This window comes from Stegastes partitus, unplaced genomic scaffold (assembly GCF_000690725.1).
Source record: "Stegastes partitus isolate 25-593 unplaced genomic scaffold, Stegastes_partitus-1.0.2 Scaffold866, whole genome shotgun sequence".
Lineage (NCBI taxonomy): Eukaryota > Metazoa > Chordata > Actinopteri > Pomacentridae > Stegastes > Stegastes partitus.
Genome location: NW_007578597.1, coordinates 176 through 23,520, shown reverse-complemented (window position 1 = coordinate 23,520; position 23,345 = coordinate 176). Strand labels below are relative to the sequence as shown.

At 44.1% G+C, this 23,345-nt stretch overlaps 1 protein-coding gene across 1 annotated transcript; it reads left to right on the top strand.

Moving 5' to 3' along the window:
• The first annotated feature begins 1,092 nt into the window (after positions 1 to 1,092).
• LOC103365710 (multiple epidermal growth factor-like domains protein 6) lies at positions 1,093 to 22,826 on the top strand. Its single transcript, XM_008293221.1, has 23 exons — positions 1,093 to 1,233; positions 2,013 to 2,150; positions 2,270 to 2,336; positions 2,422 to 2,598; positions 3,596 to 3,715; positions 3,799 to 3,939; positions 5,082 to 5,207; positions 5,507 to 5,539; positions 6,416 to 6,538; positions 6,688 to 6,810; positions 7,972 to 8,094; positions 12,133 to 12,255; positions 12,497 to 12,619; positions 14,740 to 14,865; positions 15,946 to 16,074; positions 16,164 to 16,256; positions 17,665 to 17,760; positions 18,163 to 18,258; positions 18,437 to 18,532; positions 20,362 to 20,463; positions 20,546 to 20,651; positions 21,856 to 21,972; positions 22,328 to 22,826. The coding sequence occupies exons 2-23, from the start codon at positions 2,022 to 2,024 to the stop codon at positions 22,404 to 22,406; spliced, it is 2,448 nt and encodes an 815-aa protein (XP_008291443.1). The 5' UTR covers positions 1,093 to 1,233; positions 2,013 to 2,021; the 3' UTR covers positions 22,407 to 22,826.
• The last annotated feature ends 519 nt before the right edge of the window (positions 22,827 to 23,345 follow it).

Genomic DNA, 23,345 nt, shown 5'->3' with positions numbered 1-23,345 from the left:
CCTCATGCGAAGTCCAATGTGTCCAGAAGGTGCTGAGCCTCTCCAGTGCTGGCCATCTGCTCCGTTGTGCTGCACAAGTCTCGCCAGGAACCGCATCTTGAATCTGATTCCCTGATCGATCGTCATTGAAAGAGCGTTGCTTCAGTCGGACTGCGCCGGACAGGTCCTGGTGGATCCCTCATGATCCAGCGTCTTCGTTTTTCTTGTGGACGCGAGGATCCTTGGCTTATCCCGAGAGTTGTGGAGCTTGATAATTACCAGACAGGGACAGTCACTCCTCGGCCCGGTGGTCCGGTGAGTTCGGTCCAGCTTTATACGTCCGGCAGACAAACCGAGCATGGTTGGCAGCCAGGTCTCCAAGGATTCGGTCAGATTGTCACCCTCCGTGCCCTCCTTCAGATTCAGGATTCTTAAGTTGTCCCGTCTGGTTCGGTTTTCTGCGTCGTCCAGCCGCTCAGTCCTGGTCACCTGTCTGTTCTCCATCTGCGCCAGGCGGAATCCAGGTGGGCCATGTGGTCCTCCACGGTGGAGACCTGCTGCTCTGCTTCGGTGATGCCTTTAGCCTGGTCCTCCAGGCTGTTGGCGAGCTTGGACCATTTCTGCTCCACAGCTTCACCAATTTTTTGGGTTCCTTCCTGCACCAACATGTCCAAGGCCCGGACTTCCATGAGGCCGCCATTGTGGGTCGGTAATCCTCCACTGAGTTGTTTGTCGAAGTTTCGCAGCTTTTTCTCTCTGAGGCTGTCCGACAGATCTTGTAGCCATGGTATAATGTCTTCGGAGTAAAAAATGACAAGAAAGAAAGGCTTTTAAACTAAATGAGGGCAGGAGCGGGAGTTCGGCAGAGACACAGCCTCCAGCTCGCAATCCCCATATGTTCAGCTGTAAGTCCCTGCTGCAGCGGCTTTGACCTTTTCCTGACTGGTTTATGACCTCCATGTCAGGGTTCAGAGCATGGGGCGTCTAGAAGCAGCCCACACGCCTGACTGCTGCTCCTCTGCAGCGGTGGTTTGGGATTTGTGGAATGGGAAGTGCAGAGTTTCCTGGACAGGATGTGGAGTCACTGCTGGATCGTACAGCCCCCCACACTGACGCAGGGCTGGCGTGCAGCTGCTCGGAGTCCGCATCTGGAGAAGACGGGACAGGATCGCGTTTAGGCATCTGAAGGAAAACCTCCAAGTCTCGTCTGTCTGTCTCCAAACTTCTCTTTACGTGCGAGTAAACCTGAGCCGGGTGAGTCTGTGAAGCGCGACTTTTACGCAGCGCTTGGATCGCGTCAATACGCACAAAACAATGTTAAACCCACGTTGGTCTTCTTTATTTCTCTTGCGCTGCTCTTACAAAAAAAAAAAAAAAAAAAAAAAAAGTTCCAGGCTGCGAAATCTTAACTTTTCACTTATGTTATAGTAAATTCAACGTCTTTAGGTTGGAAGTGCAGCAGGATCAGTTGTTGAAGCCCCTTTTGTTCTGTGCAGACAGCCCGGGGGCTTGATGGGAACTTAATGACAGGCTGCTGCGGCGCTCTGCCTGCCCAGACGTGCTCCTTATGGCTGCACGTCTGCGTCATTTCGGTAGATGAGCCAGCATCTATACAGTAACTGCGGACAGCAGATGATGTGGATCATATCAAAACCAAGCTCAGGCCTTCCTTTCTACTCTGGCTTTTCATTTATTTAACTTAATTGTCTATTAATTTATGCGTTTTAGTCAGTTTTATTAGTTTTTTTTTTTTTAACACTTCACAGTTGTCTCAGTTTCTTTCTCACTTGTCCCACCTCTGGTGTTTCCTCATCGCGTTTATGATACTGTCTCCTAAGTTCCTCTGTGCTTTCATTGAGTTGGGAAGTATTGTTTGTTTCCTTTTGCTCTGTAAAGTATTTTATGTTTGGTTTAATTTGTATAAAAAGTGCAGCACAAACTAGGTCTTCTAGATGGACTTACTGTAGATGTTCTCAGACACTTTGTGCATTATTTAAAGCTCTGATTTTCTCCTCCTCCTCCTCTGCACACAGATTCGGGTGATGATTCACCTCTGGACTCTCCTGTCAGGCCTGCTGCTGGTTTTGTCGGTGGCCGAGCCTCTGAGCAGCCCTGAGGATCATGAAAACGAAGTCCTGAAACACACCGAGACAGAGTTCAACAAAAACCAGGCCGGTGCCTTAAGAATTCAGGAGATTCTCACTTTTTTTTTTTTTTTGAACCTTGCAGATGCCCTTGTCGGATGTGATTGCATGAATGAAACTCACTGTGTTGTATGCTCTTGCTTCAGAATGAGGTGATCGAAAATGCAATCTCAAACGTCAGTGAAGCGACTTCGAGCTACACACCCACCACCTGTGAGTTTCTTGACTTTTGCTGTTTCACCTTTTGACTTGCCTTTCACTTTCTCCTGAAACCGTCCCTGTTTTCCTTCTACACCAGCAGCTCCTCTGAGTACCACAGCTCCCCCAAGCTCCAGCGCTGCTCCTCAGTGTCCAGGAAGCCAGGTGATGCAGGAGAGCAGCGCTGGATGTGGCTGTCCGTCCGGTCTGGTGAAGGATGGTGACAACTGTTCATGTCCGGTGGGCTTCACTCTGGAGGGAGCAGCGGAGTGTAAAGGTGAGAGGTAACAGAGTTGGGAACGGCAGGAAGCTTAAAGGTGTTGTTTGAATAGCAACAAAATCATTTCTGCATCCATCACGTAAAGCTCAGAATTTCTGCAAATGACAGATTGCATGTAATGAGTTAAAAGAGAAATGAATGTTTGACTGTGTGTTGGAGCGTTTAACTCTCTGAACCACAAAGGCACGCTGTCTTTAAAATATCTCCAAAATGGCACCATTTGTCAAAGCCAGAAACTGTTATCACAGAAAGAATTAACTTTCCTATGCTCCTTAAACTACAGATCTTAAATTTAGCCAAATCTATCCTTAAAATCGTAATTTTTTAAACCAGAATTTGACCCAAAACCCTTGATTCTACATACCTTTTTTAAAATCTCCAAAATAAACCGGTTGCTCTTGCCAGAGTCTGCAAAAATCAAATCAAATCTTCACTTCTCAGCATAACTGCCATTAGTGAGTGGGCTGCAACCAACAGTCATTTATTTAAAAAATCAGGGACTTTTTTGCTAAACTGGGCTGAACTGCAGGTTGTATGTACACAGAGCAGATTAGAGACAAGTATGGAAACAAATAAACATGTAAAAACAGTAACATATGTGTAAGATGTAAAGTCATGAAGTATTTCTCCTGTAAGGGTAACACACGTGGACGCTTGGAAAAATGTTAGTTTCATTTTCAGACTTTCTAAAAGTCATCAAAGAAATTAAACTTTAGTTTCTTTCTTTTTTGTTCTTTAAATGATTTTTGACGTGTTATAGTGTTGCATTATCTGAGTTCTCGTTACTTATCGTCATGCTGTGCTCGTTCCATAGACGTGCACGACTTTATCTGGCCGTGAAAAATGAGCCCACAGTGACTACAAATATGAGAAAAACACAGAAGAGGCATTCAATATTTCAGGGCTGTATTACACATTATTGTTCTACTTATAGCACACTGACGGAATCGTCTCTACATGTGTGCCTCCGTGTTATCTTCTCTCCATTTGACAGATGTTGATGAGTGTGAAGGACGGGAACCATGTGGCCTCCACGCCAGCTGCAGCAACACCCCCGGCTCTTACTCATGCAGCTGTCTCCGTGGTTACCTGATGGCTGCTGGAGGATGTCAAGGTTAGTCAGTCAGAGTGTGTGTTCGTGTGAGAGTGGATTACACGTGGCATATGTAGTATTATCATAATGTCTGTGTGTTGTAGATATAGATGAGTGTGCTCTGGCAGCAGTGACGGGCCTGCAGGCCTGCCACGGTGACGCCAAATGTGAAAACACCCCCGGTTCCTTCACCTGTTCGTGCCCTGTGGGATACGTAATGGCTCTAAATGGAAAAAGCTGTGTAGGTGAGGCTGATGTCAATATCTTGTATGCATGACTGTGCAGTGTAGGAATTTAGATGTACATTGAAAAATGCATGTTTTACATACAGCACCAGCGTTGGTGTTCAATCTCTACACAAGCAGATACTTAAACTACAAAAACGTCAACATTGAACTGTGGTCAATTTAATTTGTTTTTTTTGACAGTAAGTTTGGTTTTTTGCAAAGTAATGCTAAGTATATAGGTCTTGGTCGACCTTGAACATCTGGACACTGCAATGTTATACCACCGTTCTTTGTAAAACTCAAAGTTCTGTCAGGTTGCACAGGGATTGTGAGCGTGCAGCCGTTTTCAAGTCCTGCCAGAAATTCTCAGTTGGATTAAAGTCTGGGTTCTGATTCGGCCACTCCAGAACATTCTCGTTGTCTTCAAACCATTTCTGCGTACCTTTGGCTATTTGCTTCGGCTCATTGTCTTGCTGGAAAACAAGTCTTGTCCCAAGTGGCAGTTCTCTCACAGGCTGCATCAGGTCGTCCTCCAGGGTTTCTTAATACTTTCTGCATTCTTTAACCCCCAAGCTCTCCAGGGCCTGCTGCTGAGAAGCATCCTCACATCATGATGCTGCCACCACCATGCTTTACAGTGGGGATGGTGTGCTTGTGATCATGTACAGTGTTTCATGTCTGCCAAGAATACTGTCCAGTCTGATGGGGAAAAAACTCCATTTTGGTCTCACCAGACAAGAAAACCTTCATCCAGTTGACTTCAGAGTCTCCCACCATCCTTCTGGCGAACTTCAGTCCAGATTTCATGTGAGCGTTTATGAGGCAGCGGCTCTCTCTGTGCCACTCACCCATAAATCTATGACTGGTGAAGAACAGGCACCAGTTGTTTAATGCATCGTCTCTCCCATCTCTGTTGCATAAGTATGTTCTCCATCTGAGGAGTCACAGGCGTACTCTAGAGGACATTCAGTGACTTGGAAATGTTCTTGTATCCATCCCCTGCTTCATTTTGACATGAAAGAGTTTTTTTTTTGGTGTAAAATCGAATTAAACTGACCATGAGTCAATGCTGGAAAGCAAAAAACAGGAGAAACTAATATTGATCCTAAATATGACCACTCATGTTCCTATTCATAGTTGCTGGTCTGTCTCCTCTGTAGATGTAGACGAGTGCACTTTCGAGGAACAGTGTCGCCGCGAGCTGGGAAACGTGTGCGTGAACACTCCCGGCAGCTTCGTGTGTCAGTGCCGGCTGGGCTTCAGAGCAGAAGCTCCTGCATGTGTCGGTGAGTCCGTCTGTCACGGCGCATCACCACAGCTGCATGAGACCGATGTCCACATTTGATGATGCCTTCTGAGTTTTTGCCATATTTCATTTGAGCAGCTACAGCGTACTGACATCTGCTGACAGGAGGGAATATAGCGCCTCAGTCTGCTGCTCTGCTGCTGCTCGGCTTTGCTTTTGTTCTTCCGTTCCGCATTTACCAACTTCCCTCTCTTGTTCTGTGTCATCTCTGTTCACTGTCTTTCTCACATCTCATTTTCCTGTGACTTTTCTGCACTTGTGACCTCTGGTCCTCTGCAGGTCCCGTGTGTCCAGACTACACCGTGTGTCAAGGTATGATGTGCTTCCCATGCTCAACAGATGCTGCTCGCTCTTTGTGTGTTTGCAGCCGTATATTATAAGCAAAGTTTAAAATCTTTAGAAGACTTTCTTCTGTCCGAGTTTTTTAAACTCATGTTTTACCTCCAATGTGATTTCTTTACAAGCTGCTGTTGGAAAGGAATGGATTTTGGGTTGAGAAAAGGCAAACAGAAAATCTGGGAGAAGAAAAAAATACCACATATTATTACAGCTTCCTACAGTTACACAATATGAAGCCACTTGTGCCCTATTAAAGATTTAATTGAGTTTTATTTTAATGACTTTGTACCCCTGTTGTTTGCAATCAAATTAGGGGAGTGCGCTTCACAAATGACAGTTGTTTTTTTCAGAACAATGCAATGTGTTAATTACAGCTTGTGTCAGCAGTAAGATTAAGATCATCCTTTATTTATCTCACAGTGGAGAAATTCACAGTGTTGTCAGCAGCAGTACAGACACACACAGATACACACTCACTAGAAAGAAAAATGTACATATAAGAAATAGTGCAAACATGAGTCTAGAAATACACATCTATAGAAGAATAGTTCAAGCAGAGAATATAAAAATGAAAAAAAAATATATATATATAAAAAACTAAAGATATGATGATGAGAATAAGAACAATAAACAGTGCAAATGCAAATATATACATACATGTCATGGAATAGTGCAAGTCACCAGTGTGATATAAATAAATATTTCTAAATATGAATGGATTAAAAAAGGAGATATTGCACGTTGTTGGTCTGCTGGGAGCTGCTTGTCGAGTCAGTAAATCCATAAATGATGGAAAGCGTCGTGTCCTGTATGCATCACGCCTTGTTCTGTCCCGTGTCTGTGTCCTAGATGTGGACGAGTGCACGGACAGTCCCACCGTGTGCGACGGTCGGGGTGTGTGCGAGAACACGCTGGGGAGCTACAAGTGTGTTTGTCGACCTGGTTACCGGGGAAACGGCACACACTGTGAAGGTAAGCAATTAGTGCTGACGTTCCCTCCGTGGAGAACTCTGTTTCCTGCCGACAAGGTCAGCTTCCTTGTGTGTGTGGCGGGATAATGTGTGTCGAATAGAAATGAACTGAGGCTTTCAGATTACTTTCTTTTTTAAATCTTCTTCCAGATGAGAATGAATGTGCGTCAGGTGGTCACAGGTGCGACGGGAACGCTCGATGTGGCAACGTCATCGGCTCGTATTTCTGCCAGTGTTACCAGGGCTTCAATGGAGACGGACACTCGTGTTTTGGTGGGTAAAGGGCATGTGTTTGTGTCTTCCTTTAGGGTTCCATACAAGCATGAATCACTTGTACAAACAGATACCTCCATCTTCACAAACCTTCATAAAGCCACTGTTCCAGCATCTACCTGGACAACACCAGTCAAACTTAAGTTATCTCTGTTGTTGTCATTTCTACTGAGTCAGATCCACTAAGCTTCAGTTTGACTGATTTTATCTCAAGCAAACAACAAAAGAACGAGTTTTCTGAACATCTACAAAAATGATCTGTTTTTGCAAATGAACTCTTGACTTGTACACACCTGAAGCCTGTACTGTAAAGCAAGTTCAGCATATCCAGGATATCTTTTTGTTATCTGGCTTCACTAAACCGAACACACTAGGAAAGTCATCCCAGTGTTTCCAAGCTTCCTATGAGCCTGTTCATACCTGGAAAGCTCATTTTCCTCACAAGAAGGACAAATGTTGATCCTAAACCAGTAAAAGAATTAAAAAAGAAGAAAAAAAACAAACACAGCTGCTTCAGCCAAAGTCCAGAAAGAATCTGGGTTATTATCATTGCCCCCCATTGTGTGTAAGTTGCTTAGATGTAGTTTCCTTATTAAAGATTCAGTTTACTGATCATTACATATCACAAGGTTGTATAACTAAAGTGTAGATGTGGTCCCTTTGTGCTACTGGTGAAGAAAGATGCATTACTTAAGGAATAAATGATCAAGAAATAAAACTGTTTTCATGGTGATGTACAAGATGAATGCAGTCCTCTCACATCCAGCCAGTCTTATGGCAGGTTTAGCCTGCCAGTGCTGGAACAAACACAAATTCATTATTCAAACCATTAAGAAGACTTACTGCAAATCTTTTAACAAGTAGGCTTTAAGGCGTTAGTGTTTTAATTAGTTTCTGTTTTAGGATTATATTGCTCTACAAAGGCAAACAGAGCATTAAGATGGAGCTTCAGGAATGCTGAGGCCACTCTCTAGAGGACAGTAGGTGGTGTTTCCACACTGGTTGGTCTGTCATCTTGAACATAACCTGCTTGGGAACAGGTTAGGTGTTTAGCACAAGTTTCTATAGTGATCTGACAGTCAAACCTAAAGTTACCTGGCTAACCCCACATCCTGCTTTGAAGTACAGACACCAGCCCTTAAAGCTTGTTCTTGTTTGCAGACATTGATGAGTGCATCGTGAACAACGGCTACTGTGAACACAACTGCACCAATGAGCCAGGAGGATACAGCTGCCAGTGCACCTCGGGTTACCAGCTGGACCAGGATGGACACAACTGTACAGGTAAAGCACAAGACAGAGGGCAATGTCCAGCCATTCAAACTAGTGCTTGTTTACAACGAAGAACTTTTACATTTTGAGAAAGATCGATACCACCGTCAAGCTTGTGCACTAAACGCACTGTGAATGTAGAACCAGGAGGTCATTAGCTAAAAACAGAGTAAAACAGCTAGCAGGCCATGTCCAGAGGTTAGACTGACAGTAAAAAACATCATCGTTTGTGACCATTACAGGTGCAGATTCTAAACCAGTTCTTTGCCATAACACGAACCGGTTCCTTTACGTACTATCTAAAACTGGGTTAAGCTTAATAGTACAGCATTCCAGCATGTAAGTGGTATCATCATCAAACTAAGAGCAAGAAAGCAAATAAGTTTGCATCCTAAAATGTCTGACTTTTCTGTCGTAACTCGACCTGCCTGGTTTGGGCCTGCGATGATCAGGCAGCGTCGTCAAAACATAGAGCTGAAACAACGATCCTTAGCTAGGTACTTCAGGTCCCAAAAAATTTCTACAACAAGGAAAAAATCTCCAAACAGTCGTCAGGGTCTGATGTGAATAATTTCTATTCGATACAGAGGCTGCACGAACAAACATGAGCACAATCTGGAGATTAGGCTGGCTAACAGTGCGTCATATGTCCTTATATACTTGCAAACTTCGTCCAACTCCCTCCTACTGTGGAAAAACCCCAACCGGATTTCTTTGATCCTCATCAGAGAGTCCGTAGTCAGCACTATTTCCTGCTTAGCACAGCATAATTTAAGACTCTGCTGCTACGCTGGGTTCCTGCTTGCCCCCCCAGTGGTGAGCTTCTTATGACTTTCTGGACGCTATCTTTACTGGGTCATTTCCAGGCCATGGTGTCCGTCCTGCTGTATCCCGGCCTGCCAGCAGGTCTCAGTGTTCAGTAGATTTTCATCAGGTTGGGTTTTTTCCACTGGTTTGTCCAGAATATTCACATCCTTTGTTTTGTTTACACATGATATTATTTACTCACATTACTTCTTTATGTTTAACTTTTACACATTTTAGTCTAATTTCGACAATTACTTAACCTCTTTAATAATATCTTTAGGTTTCTTTTTCATGTAATTCTAAAAATCAGTTTTGTCTTTTGTGCAATTCTAAAAATCCCACAACAATTCCTTTGAAGCACCTCTCATTCAGTTATTCCAGTGGAATAAGTTTAATCTACAAAAATAATGCAGCTAGCGTGAACTAGCGGGTGCCATCGGATACCTGGAGGCTACTTTGCTCTTACAGTGGGTGAGCTGTAACAAATAACTGCTTACGGCAGCTAGAAACATGTTCCAGATGTGTGATTCCAGCCTATAAGAGAAAACTTTAGCGATCCTGAAGCTAATGTTGTGGCAGACATTGCTCAGAAAAACGTGGTATAACATGAGAACAAATGCAGTCACAAATGTCACAAATGCACTCAAAGATGGTTTTAACACCACCGACTGGGAGCTGCTCTGTGGGCCACATGGACAGGACACTGACAGTTTAACGGACTGTATCACTGGATCCATACATTTCTGTGTAGAGACCACTGTGCCCACCAGGAGGGTACGGTGTTCCTCAGACAACAAGCCATGGGGGACTCCTGAGCTGAGAGCCTTGCTGCTGGAGAAAAGGAGGGCTTTTAAGTCTGGTGACAGAGAAGAACTGAGGAGGGATCAGAGAGTGTAAGGCCAACTACAGGAAGAAAATGGAGGACCGGCTACAGAACAACATGAGAGAGGTCTGGAGAGGACTCCAGTCCATATCAGGGCAAGGCAAAGGCAAACAGAGGGACCCTGAACTGGGGGACAGGGACTGGGCCAACAAGCTAAACCTGTTTTTCAACAGATTTGATACTGGTCTCACCCCCTCCCCCTCCAGCCTGAGCACTGTCCTGTCTACCTCCAGCACCTCCAGCTCCTCTTCGCTAGTAGCCCCCTCCTCACCTCCCTCACCACCACCGCCATCTCTGGGGCCCTCCTCTCTCCACCCACCTCCTCCTCTCCTCACACCAACAGTGGATCAGGTGAGAACGCAGCTTAGGAAGACCAGAGCCAGAAAGCCACGGGTCCTGATGGCATCAGCTCCAGACTGCTCAGGGACTGTGCAGACCAGCTCTGTCAGGTGTTCTGCTACATTTTCGACCTAAGCCTGAGACTGGAGAGAGTTCCTGCCAAGTGGAAGACGTCTTGTGTGGTCCCGGTCCCAAAGACCTCGTGTCCCAAGGAGCCCAACCATTTTAGACCCGTGGCCTTAACCTCCCATCTGATGAAGGCACTGGAGAGGATCGTCCTGAACCATCTTCGCCCCCTGGTGAGCCCAAACATGGATCCTCTGCAGTTTGCGTACCAGCCTGGCATTGGGACGGATGACGCCATCATCTACCTGCTGCAGAGATCCCTGTCTCACCTGGAGGACACTGGAAACACCGTGAGGATCACGTTCTTTGACTTCTCCAGTGCCTTCAATACAATTCAACCCTCACTGCTTGGGGTGAAGCTGGAGAGAGCGGGGCTCAGTGACCAGCTGGCTGCATGGACCATGGACCTCCTCACTGACAGACCCCAGGATGGAGGCTACAGGACTGTGTGTCTGATGTGCTGGTGTGCAGCACTGGAGCTCCTCAGGGTCCAGTACTCTCACCTTTCCTCTTCACCCTCTACACATCAGGTTTCTGGTACTCCACAGACAGTTGTCATCTCCAGAAGTTCTCTGATGACTCTGCCATCATGGGATGCGTGTCACAGGGGAACCACTGAGTACAGGACGGTCATCATGGACTTTGTCGACTGGTGTGAGCAGAACCACCTTCAGATGAACGCCAGCAAGACAAAGGAGATGCTGATCGATTTCCACAGGAAACCCGCTCACACTCCACCGCTGAACATCCAGGGACTGGACATGGAGAGAGTGAGGACCTACAAGTACCTGGTGTTCACCTGAACACCAAACTGGACTGGACAGACAACACTGACTCTCTGTGTAAGAAGGGTCAGTGTCGCCTATACCTGCTGAGGAGACTTGCTTCTTCTGGTGTGTGCAGGCCGCTGCTGAGGACGTTCTACGACACTGTGGTGGCATCAGTGGTGTGCTGGGGAGGGGGTGCTCTGAGGGTTAGAGCAGACTGATCAGAAGAGCCAGCTCAGTCTGTGGCTGCTCCTGGACTCCATGGAGGTGGTGGGAGAGAGGAGGGCCCTGGCCAGACTGTCTGCCATCATAGAAACACCTCCCAGCCTCTGCATCAGACTGTGAACTCCTCAGCAGTGTGTTCAGCGACACACTGTTACACCCAAAGTGTAAGAAGGAACGTTTCTGCAGGTCCTTCATCCCAACAACAGTCAGACTTTACAACGCTGCACTATGGACTCCTCTGGTACCTCTGGTACTGCTGCTGCACTTTTTCTTTTTTCCACCAACAAACACATTATGTGCAGTAACCATGACTACCTCATCCTTGTGTAGATAGTCTTCTTTTTAAAAAAAAACTAACAAAAAAAACATCTTCTGTATATAATGTTTTTTTTCTTTTGCAATTTTTGCACCGTGTGTTTTCTGTTTTCTGTTTTTCTGTTTCTGTTTCTTCCTACATTTTTGCGCTGGGTGGTCCCAGTTATTCCTGCACTGACTGAACACTTTTTTGGAGCTGTTGTAACAGTGAACTTTCCCCACTGTGGGATCAATAAAGTTATCTTTATCTTATCTTTATCACTAATGCAAAAGGAGAGCAAAGTTTAAAATGTTGGCATACAGCAGATCCACAGTAGCTAATGAAAATCAACATTGCTTCCTGAGCAGGAATTTCTAAATGAACTTTAATTTGCACTAACAAGGCACCATCATATGGCTGCTCACTAGAGGGCAGCAAAGAGATCATCTCTCCCTGGAGATGTGCATCATTCTCCAATGCCGCTGGAGTTTGGATCCCTGATTTCAAACAAACCGCATTAACCTGGTTCTCAAAGTTTGTTCTCGGAAATCTATACGAGTCCATACGTTGAGCTTTCTAAAGTCCACTAAATGTGTCTGATTCTGCAGATGTGGACGAGTGTTCGGCACTAAATGGGACCTGTGAGCACATTTGCGTCAACACTCGGGGCTCTTTCCAGTGTTCCTGCAGACCCGGATACCAGCTGCACATCGACGGTCACACCTGTGTGGGTCAGTCACTCATTTGCTGTTTACCTGCTAATTTTCAGTCATTTAAGCAGGCTGAGCGTCGGCCGTTCACCAGCACACACAAGTGGTGAAAGCTTTGATGAACTTTTTATCTCTCTGCCTCATTGTGTGTGTCTGTGGATGTTCTCTGCTCAGTCCTGAGGCCACATGTGAAAGTTAGTTATCAGCCTGCTGCTTACGATTTGTGTTTGTGTTTCCTGTGTGTGTGTTTTTGTGCACTTAGACATTGACGAATGTAAACTCCAGAACGGCGGCTGCTCTCACACCTGCACCAACTCTGCAGGAGGACACACTTGCCACTGCCCGCCTCCTCTGTTGTTAGACACAGACAGCCTCACCTGCAGCAGTACGTTTGTCATTACTGTCAGATTTCTATGGAGAAATGTCAGAGAAAACGCAACCATGCTATACTTATACTTATCAAAGTGCAGCGAAAGTTCAGTGTGTGCTGGTGGACTGGGAAAGACAAGTCCACAACATGTTAGAACCCATCCATCCATTTTCTATACACCGCTTTATCCTCATTAGGGTCGCGGGGGGGCTGGAGCCGACTTAGGGCGAAGGCAGGGGACACCCTGGACAGGTCGCCAGTCCATCGCAGGGACTCACTTACAGTTACAGACAACCAAGCACACTCACATTCACACCTACGGACAATTTAGAATCACCAATTAACCTCAACATGTTTTTGGACTGTGGGAGGAAGCCGGAGAACCCGGAGAGAACCCACGCTGCACGGGGAGAACATGGAGACTCCACGCAGAAAGATTCCGGTGCCCCCACCGGGACGCGGACCGGCAACCTTCTAGCTGCGAGGCAACAGTGCTACCAACTGCGCCACCCTGCAGCCCTGTTAGAACCCAAAGTATTCCCACTGACACGAAGGCTGCAGGGTAAATAGAAAGGATCTAGACTGGTTATACTGGAAACTGGTGGGCAAATGTGTAGTGTAGCACAGGGCTTCGTGTAAATATGTGAGGAACACCAAATGAAAAATAAAAGTGAACCACATGAAAAGCACCGGGGTCGTGACCCTCGGCCCTGCGTGCATCCCCCCTGAAGCCGATACCATCGTTCTGCCAAGGTGTTCACACATACCACATCCAGTCTGATCTGGGAACAGCTGTAGAGCCTTTAATTGTATGAGGCATGATATTGTTGGTTTAGTATGATGCTTTTTTTACTGTTAAATATTACAGCTGTGTTACACCCTAACCCTATACACAGCCAAACTGTAGCACACGGTCAAGGGTGGAGCAGCCTCAGCGGACAGTCAGTGCAGCACAGGCTTAGCTTCACGGATTCACCAGCAAGTTTCACACAAAACTGAACTGCTATAGATCTGAACGAACGTGCCACGCCCCTCGCCGTGGAGCCCCATGGTGACCACGTGTCCTTGCTCTCACTCACACATGCACTATCCGCCTCCACCAGGCGCACGGGCACGCTCACATTCGACATTCTGCACTATGGTCAACAGCAGCCAGCTGCCAGAAGCTGAACACAGACATAGTGAAAGTCTTTTCACTATAAATGTGTTTATCAGGTGTTGGAGGTCGTTTCTAAACCTGACTGACTCGCTGCCAGTGACGATTATGTCTGACAGAGCAGCAGAAACGCTCGTTTTAAAGTACAGATCACTCCATAACTTGTGAACAAAGCAATTTTAGCAAAATCCACCAGTCCCAGATCTAAGCTATGGGCTCTACTGCCTACAGTTTGAGGCCTTGAAGGTTCACCGTTCCCAAGTCATCTGGTAACAAACAGACAGACAGACAGACCAACCAATGACTGTTAGGGTTAAATACACACAAGACCTGGTTCCTCCATATGTAGACATTCAGTTTAACTAATTCCTCTGCATGCTGAAAATAATAATGTTGAACATATCAATGGTATTGCACCGATTTTTCAAGAGCAGAAATAGTGATGAAGAAGTCCTAGTACTGCACAGACTGGATAAATTTCACACCTACTCGTCTGTATTTAATACTGATATTGCAGATGTTTATATAAAAACTGATGTTGCCGTTTTTAAATGTACAAAATATCCATAATTTTGTGAAACTGGTAACAAATTACTTTAAAACAATGATAATTATTTTAATGAACTTTTGAACTATTTAACACTTTTCTGTAGATTGTAAAATGAGTTTAGTGTCATTATCAGTGTCATTTAAATGTCATTGAATCTGATACAACTCCATCAATTATCTGCTTTCTTCTGATCAACAGTCTGAAACCTAAATATTTAACGTTTGCTATCCAGGAAGACGAATAATGAGTCTGTGCGATAGCAGCAGCAAATTTTAGAATTTAGAAGCTGGAGTTAGGGCGCTTAGAAGTTTGATTTCTCTGTAGACCTGGCCAATAGCTTCAGATTATTTTTGCATGAATCAACAAATCAGTCTTTTCATCTTGTGTATAATCTGTAAATATTCAGTGCTTCCTTTTTCACCTGAACAGATGTTACATCTTGTAAGCTGAGAAACGGTGGCTGTGAACACGACTGCACTGTGAGGGCTGAAGGCAACGTCCAGTGTAGCTGCCGAGCAGGATGGGAACTGGGTGAAGACATGAGGAGCTGCGTAGGTGAGACCTTCACAGCACTTTGTCAAAGTTCTGATCCGGGGATGAAGCTGTTTATGTTTGTGTTTATATTTATGTTCATATTCTTGGTTTTAATAGAACCGCGAATTAGGGATGCAAATTTGCTTGATTAATCGTTAACATAAATGAAGTACGGCAGACATTTTTCTATATGCTAATAGTGTTTTGTTAAAGCACAGACACGGACCTTTGAGGCAAATATGCTCAGATCAGCCACTCAGCTCTAAGAACACAGTCCTCATCGACTCTGGTTTGTTTCTGGATGGAGGGAAATAATGTGTGTGTGTGTGTGTGTGTGTGTGTGTGTGTGTACGTGTGGAGGGACGGGTTTTCTTTTACAATCTTTCTAAACGCTGTAATGTTTTTTAAATGCTTAAAGCACTTTGCGTTGCTGTAGTGCATGAAAAGTGCTATACAAATAAAATGTGATTTGATCTGATTTAAATAGTTAAAGGTGCCATCCAGTGGTGCAACCAGGTACTACAGCTAAACGACAATATGTTTTGTAACCAGCAGGTCGTCTTTCTTCTGTCCTAGCAGTTGATATAAGTATAATTATTAACAGCAATCAGTCGATCAACTGGTAATCACTACCATCGCTACAGCTAATGTTATGTTATGAGGTCATATCCATGCAACAAAACCTGTTTTTTGGGGCTTTTTTAACTTCACATAATGACACAACAGTCATTTCCATCAGACTTCATCATCCATTGAATCCGCCACACGAAGCTTCTGTGAGCCTCATTCTCTGAACATTTATCTCTGAAGTCTTTCACATAACTAACAATAAAGAGCTGCAGAGTTTTCAATGGATGTAATCGACCTCTCATCCATTTTGTCCTTGATGTAGTTTTTAATGAAGGTGTTAATAAAAAGAAATCACAAAGGGATGTGCAGAAATGTGAACGCCTGCTCACAGCAAGTGACTCTGAACTGTGGCCAAGTTCCTCGTGCAGCTAAGAACGCTTCGTAAATCAGCCCGAAAGGAAATTAACAGAGCATAATATGGATTGTTTTGCTGTCTGCCCGTTTAACTGTCCCTCCGTCCTTTGTGGTGAGATGTGAACGAATGTGGAGACTTTACAAATGGAGGCTGTGAGCAGCTCTGCCTGAACCATGCTGGCGGGTTAAACTGCACCTGCAGGGAAGGCTTCAAAGTTCGAACAGACGACAGCACCAAGTGCCAGCGTGAGTCAGACATAAGTCGTACAGTGATCCGGATAGATTTAGTCAGAATCCATGCACCGTTATTTTTACTAGTGTTTTTGCCTTTCCAGCTGTTTGTGACCCTCCTTGTCAGAACTACGGCGTGTGTGTTGCCCCAAACAGCTGTGACTGTCCTCCTGGTTATCCTGGTGTCGGCTGCTCAGGTAAGAACCTCCCCTGCTGTACGTTGGCGTGCTGTTTATAGAACAGGTCGGTTTGTTCCATTTGATTTTGGACTTGATTCATTTCAGACATGCCACAGCATCACAAAACTGTATCTGAAAACAAGTAGGAGGAAGTTTAACTTGTTAACGTCTACCAGCCACATGTCCGAACATCTCATGTCTTCCTGTTTCCTGTTTGCTTCAAACCTTATAAACCTCTTTTGGAACCCCAACAACACTTCACTGTCCCACAGTTTTTTATAATTATACTCACTTTTAGATAAGTTCATCCCACAACTGATAAACATCTCCTCTTCATGGTGGCTCTTTCAAATGAAAACTTCAAATCTTACTTCTGTATGTTACCAGGGAATAACTTTTTATTTGCCTTGAACATTATTTGCACAGTCTTGCAATTACCTACATCAGCATATTTCTAAGTATTTGTTTTGAAAAACATTATATGAGTGTTCTCATTTAATCCCACATCATGTCCTGTCCTAATAGCTATGTTTGGAACTGGCCATTGTATAGTTCCTGAATAGAAAACACTGGAATATATGAAATGTTGATTCATTATTTAATCTGTAGATTTCATTACAAAATAATCTAAATGTAGTTCTGGATGTCGTATATTTGATCATCCACAGTTCAAATCCTGTCAAATCTCAATCCCAGAAAAGTTGTGTCAAGAATTGCTGCTGTTTTATGCATTTAAATATTTGTCCTAAGTTAGAGGGACAGAAATATCTCCCCTGCCTTCAAATAAATTGACACAATGCGCTGCTAGCAGCAGTGTAGAAGCTAAAGGTGCTAATCACATAACCTATTACATAACCTGTTATCCAAGGTGGCGCAGTTGGTAGCACTGTTGCCTCGCAGCTAGAAGGTTGCCGGTTCGCGTCCCGGTGGGGGCACCGGAATCTTTCTGCGTGGAGTCTCCATGTTCTCCCCGTGCAGCGTGGGTTCTCTCCGGGTTCTCCGGCTTCCTCCCACACAGTCCAAAAACATGTTGAGGTTAATTGGTGATTCTAAATTGTCCGTAGGTGTGAATGTGAGTGTGCTTGGTTGTCTGTCTCTCAGTGTGGCCCTGCGGTGGACTGGCGACCTGTCCAGGGTGTCCCCTGCCTTCGCCCTAAGTCGGCTGGGATAGGCTCCAGCCCCCCCCCGCGACCCTAATGAGGATAAAGCGGTGTATAGAAGATGGATAACCTGTTATCGCCGTGCACATTGATGCTTTACTGAAATGTCACACTTGCACCTTTCATTTGTGTCTGTTTAATTCTTTCGTACATTGTTTAGTCTGATATTGAGACAGAATATTGCGAGTCAGTACAATGTTTTAAATGCCGATAGTGACATTTGTGGGTAATGTGTGTGTTCAGTCCATGTTGGTTGTGTGTTTCAGCCATGTGCTCCCCGCCCTGCGCCCATGGAGGCACCTGTATGCGCTGGAATAAGTGTTTGTGTCCTCCGGGCTGGACTGGAGCAGGCTGCCACACAGGTAACCGCCTCTGAACATTAATGAAGGCCTCCCAGCTGCCAGCTACAGTATCTAGAAACACCAGCAGATAGGTGATATATGAAGCAAATACCACAGACTGTGCTAAAAGAGTTGCTGGTATAAGCACAGCAGGATGTTCACATGCCAAATCAAGCTGCTTTAATAAGATTTTCTGTTCTGTTTTGTGCTCACCAACACATACCTGCTGTACATATGCATATGCATGATGTGAAACTGCTATGTTGATGTTGCTCCTACATGCATGTGTTCAGGAGCTTCATGCATTACGTTGCTTTTTATGCTCCAATTCAGCAGAATTTTTTTCATCCTTTTCCATTTTCGTCTCTATTGGCGTTGACTGTTTAACTCTTCTATGTGTCTTTATCCCTGCTTGTCTCTCAGCTGTGTGTGAGTTGCCTTGTGCTAACAGCGGTCGCTGTGTGGGGCCCGATACCTGCCAGTGTGCCTCCGACTACACCGGCCCTCAGTGCCTCTCGCGTGAGTAACAACACACAGACACATCTGGCATCAGTTCGACCTGGCATGCAGGTTCTGCCCACCTGCCTGCAGGCAAGGTAGCAGCTCTGTTGGGTAAAATGTAGGCTATGGCATGAAAAGACTAAAAAAAAAAAAAGCATCTGGTTAATGTAAAATCTGTGTCGTGTGTTCTTTGTAGCCCTGTGCACGCCTGCCTGTCAAAACGGGGGAAGATGTGTGGATGTCAACAAATGCACATGTGTTGGTGGTTGGCAGGGAGCTCGGTGCCAGATAGGTGAGAACACATGCATGCAGGGCCAATGATTCTGTCAAGGAAGTGAACCAATATCACAATCACAAATCATAGTCACTGACAGTTTTGCAAAACAGGAAACATGAAATAAAATCATCTTTTACTTTAGAATCACCCATTGTTCTGAGATTATTCTGGACTCTCAGCACCCTTTACACATTTTTTGCCTCCTGAAAGGAGACATGTCTCCCCCATGAGGCCTTTCAGATTTTAATCTAAATATGATATTTGGCTTTTGCCAGCTGTGGATGCAGCCGCTTTCCTCTGATGTACTTCTTCCCCTTGCTGCTTGCTGGAGAAGGCTTGTCTGACAGATAACAGCAAGCAGAAGTGTTTTCAGCAACTTATGTGCTCACAGCATTAAATACACATTTTTTCGTGCTCTTCACAGACGCTGTACAACTTTACATTTCTGGTTGCTGTTTGTAAGCAAAATAGGACAGAGATAAAAGCTGGGCTTTGCCTTTGCCAGCTTCAAACATCATGATATGGGGATTAGACAATAACTTCCTGGACACAAAATGTAATCTAATAATAATAACGATCACTGTATTTGTAAGCAAAGTTACAAAGTGCTCTACATTACAAACAAATGTCAAATCAGATGAATATTAAAAACAAATTCAACAACTAAATAAGATCACAAACATGCAACACATATGAGATAAAATAGTTCAGTCAAATGTAGTAAAAAGGATTATGACTGGATGTAACCCAGCAAGACCAAACAGAGCGCTTCAGACTCTGTGGTGCGATTTCAGACGTGATTATGCCCACGTAATTTACTTATTAGGAATTAAACCTGACAGGAATTATATAAATGCTGCTTTACCTGATTATAATACGTCATTATTTATATCTCTAGCTCTATTTTTCTTCACAATGCGTCACTCTGGACTTGAACGCTGTTATCTGCTTTCATGATTTGCTCCAGTCAAATGCACCGTCCTAGCCAGTGCTTCATGCACCGTCAGGACTTCGTCAGTCATTCTGAGCACTACTGTACATCACCAGTATTTCACATGAATTTTTGCAACTTATCAGTGAAGGTCTGCATAGCGTTCCTCTCTGTGAATGCTCCTGTATGAAGCGCTGCAGTCAGAGTTTGGGTCAGTCATGGGCCATTCGACATCTCACACTCCCCATCAGTCAGATAGAACTATAGAAGCCTTTTGGATGGAGGGGAAACATCTGCAAGAAGCAAAAAGAGAAGTCTAGTTGGATGATTGCTATGACCTGGATGACTAAGTATCTACACAGACATGTTCCAGCATCCAGTTGCTCTTGACCTGCTGTTGGCGACATTACTGCCAAGTTTACTGATGTTCCTACGGAGCCCGTCTGGTGACATCAATAAGAAATAAAAATAACTTGTTCCCACGCATCAGTAAATCGTGGCCACGAGATATTAATGTGTGGGAACGACAAAATTATCACGCTGTGTTTCATCGCAAGAGATCGCAGGATATCAGTGTAGTTCATTCCAAGGTTAAAATAAAATGAAATCAAATCAAAATACTCCACTGTGAAATTTGCTCCACTACTTCTCTTGTTTCTTCATATTAGTAATGCGAGGCCACAATTTAACGATGTCGTTCCCACGCATTAGTAACTCGTGGCCACGATTCACTAATGCGTGGGAACGAGTTATTTTTTCTTTCTTATCGATGTCACCAGACGGGCTCCATATGTTCCACTTCAAATAAGATGCAAATTAATTCCTCTACTGAAATACCAGCAATTAATGCTGAGTGCTTTCTGCCTGTTTTCTGTTGACGACACACCTGCTTTCTCTTCCCTGTGCCCATCAGAGCCTGTTGAGTGTCAGAAACCCTGTAAAAACGGTGGCGTCTGTGTCGGCCTCAACAGATGCCGCTGCACCAAAGGATTTACTGGAGGTCTCTGTGAAACAGGTTAGTTTGTCCATGTGTGGCTTTATGTGGACAAAAGACGTTTAAACTTTCGTGTGCATTAAGACTTCTGGCGTGTCTGCAGCGGTGACCATCCCCTGTGTGCCACCCTGCCAACATGGAGCCACCTGCAGCCCTCACAACACCTGTACCTGTCCAGAGGGCACTGCAGGCCTCCGCTGTGAGAGACTGTAAGTACAGTCAGCTGCAAGTAACACATGGCTGTTCTGCTATTTAAAGTTTTATTTTTCTCTAGTGAGTGACATCAGTGCTGTGACTATTTAAAATGCCGTTTTATAGTTTATAACCTTCATGATGCTGTTTATGTAATCAGTCAGCTGCAAGAACATTGCATGTCTCCTTTGTGTTAACTGTGCTTTAAGCATCAGTTTCTAGTCTAAAATCAGATAACGTTTGCTTCAACACATGGGAACATATAGCGTCAGACAGCGTGAAATGCTCGAGAAGTTCTTTCACTTTGCTGCTACAATAGGCCATGGGTTCGGGTTAGGGTTAAAGTTATTCCATTTCAAACTGTCAGGTTCTTTTGGCTCAACCATCTCTGATTTGCTTTAACCTTTCCATCCCAAACTACGGATATTTCAAGTGATCTATGAAATTTGAGGTTGATTTGTCCCAGACTTTCCAAGATATACAGTTGAAACCAGAAGTTTACATCCACTGTAAAAAAAGACATAAAACTTTTATTTATAACATTAAATGTGGTTAAACGTTTCCTGTTTCAGGTCAGTTAGGATCACCAACATGATTTATAGTTGCTAAATTCCAGAATAATACGACAAAGAATTTTTTTGGAGATTTTTTTATGACTTTCTTCAGAGTCAGAAGTTTCCATCCATCTCCTCAGTATCTGCTAGCGTTGCCTTTAAACTCTATGACTTGGGTCAAACGTTCTGGGTTTCCTTCCACAAGCTTCTCACCACAGTCTGATGAGTTCTGGCCCATTCCTCCTGACAGAACTGGTTTGTTGGTCTTCTTGCGCCACATGCTTTTTCAGCTCTGCCCACTAATTTTCTACAGGATTGAGATCAGATTCAAACACAATGTGTGAAAAACATGCGCAAAGTGGTTAGAAGGCAATTTAAAAAACTGTATCTTGGAAAGTATTTGATATATCAATTTAAAATTTGACAAATGTTTTTATAAATATCCATATTTAATGCTAGAACAGTTTCAGGTAAATCAGAGACAGTCAACTCAATGTTGAGTTTTTATAATAGCTTGTTTGGTTGTTTCTGGAGAGGACGTCTTCAAAACAGTTTAAGACTGCAACGAGCTTTTCACTGACAGTCTTTGCTAAAAACAGCAACAAGGGGTAAAAGTTTCAGCCACGTTATTAATCCTGCATGTCACTGTCCCATCTTTTTTTCCTAGGACGTGTCCTGTGGTCACCACGGTGGTCAGTATGGCTCGAGCAGTGAGGAAGGCATTCAGGGAGAGTTATGTGGACCGATGTGGACCTTTGGGAGTTCACCTTTGCACTAAATACAGGTGCTTGTTTGTTTTCTGTTGAGTTCTCCAGTGATGGGTAGTCGTGTTGCTATCGAGCTGGAGTTGGAGGATTTTTTTTTTATCATTGGTCTGTTCAATGTCAGAAAAACTCACTTTCAATAACTTTTTTCATCGTCTGTTCTTCTTAGTTACTTGGTTTGAAACTTAAATAGATTAAAAATTCCATTAAAGTATTGAGAAATGTTGTCAAGGTAACAAAAACGATGGCATAAGAACCTGAGATGTCCGTTACAGTGGGCCATGGTTTGCACATTTGTAAAAGGTTGTGTTGCATCACATTTTGATTAGAGCACAACTCGTCACAGCTGCGTCTGCCTTGTGTTTGTGTGTCCAGGATAAACCAGGCCCGTGTGTACCTGCAGGCCTACAGGGTGGGATACAAAATCCAGTGTCCACAAAAGAAGGGCAGATGAGCAGTGCTGGACAAGTTAAAGCTGCTTGTCATGACGAAACGTCGCCCGCCACACAAACGTTTGACCAACACGTGAAGGCAGAAAACAAGGACTTATCTGTAAACTGTGGAATTAACTGAGTTGAAGTAAGACACGACAGTATCATTAAGGCAGTTTATCTGATCTGTGACAAATGTTGACAGGTATCTTTAAATCCACTTTGTACACAGTTATATAATATATGTATGTTCCATGATAAATATAAATAAGATGAACGACGGATTCAGTCGTTGTAATGTTTGTATAAGGCAGCTGAAAGCTATAAAGTGCCACATAGTGAACATTTGTGCTGACTGTGAACTCTGGTCAGTCATTTTTGAATGCTTACTGTCAAAGAGGTCACATCAAGAAATGTTCTCAATAAAGAAAACCTGTCCCAGAGGTGCACTTGTGTTTTTTGCGGTCTCCCTAATGTTCAAGGTTTTACACTCGACTTACTGTGCCAATGTAACCACAGGAGTCCGACAATGTTTCTGTGCTCGCCTCACAAAGCAGTTACCTCAAGCTGCCTGCTTTTGTTTAGGAGTAATATACGGATGTACCAAAGCTGCAGTGTGTGACTGTAAATCATGTTGCCGTCATTCTGTTCAACGTTTGTGCTGAAGCAGGTAAACCAGCCCCATACTCCTCATATCTCTGAGACCACACAGGACACTTTCTTCCATTTTGTCTTACTTTAAAGCCCCACTCATCATTTATTTAAATTAGTTATAAGTCATACCATGACAGAAAACAATGATTCAGATAAGATTTCTGAAGTTATTAAATGTCCCTTGAAATAGTTAAATTTGTCATTAAAAAAACGCAACTAGAGTTCAACATAAGGTATGTGGGAAACTCTGAAGTCAGCTGGCAGAAGGTTCTTTGGTCTGATGAGACTAGAATTAGGCTTTTTGGCCG

Bases quoted from the DNA above. Each gene is read 5' to 3' on its own strand.
- LOC103365710 (XM_008293221.1), top strand. From the start codon at position 2,022: ATGATTCACCTCTGGACTCTCCTGTCAGGCCTGCTGCTGGTTTTGTCG. The intron at 2,337-2,421 runs GTGAGTTTCTTG...CTTCTACACCAG, and splicing joins GAGCTACACACCCACCACCT to CAGCTCCTCTGAGTACCACA. The intron at 5,208-5,506 runs GTGAGTCCGTCT...GGTCCTCTGCAG, and splicing joins AGAAGCTCCTGCATGTGTCG to GTCCCGTGTGTCCAGACTAC.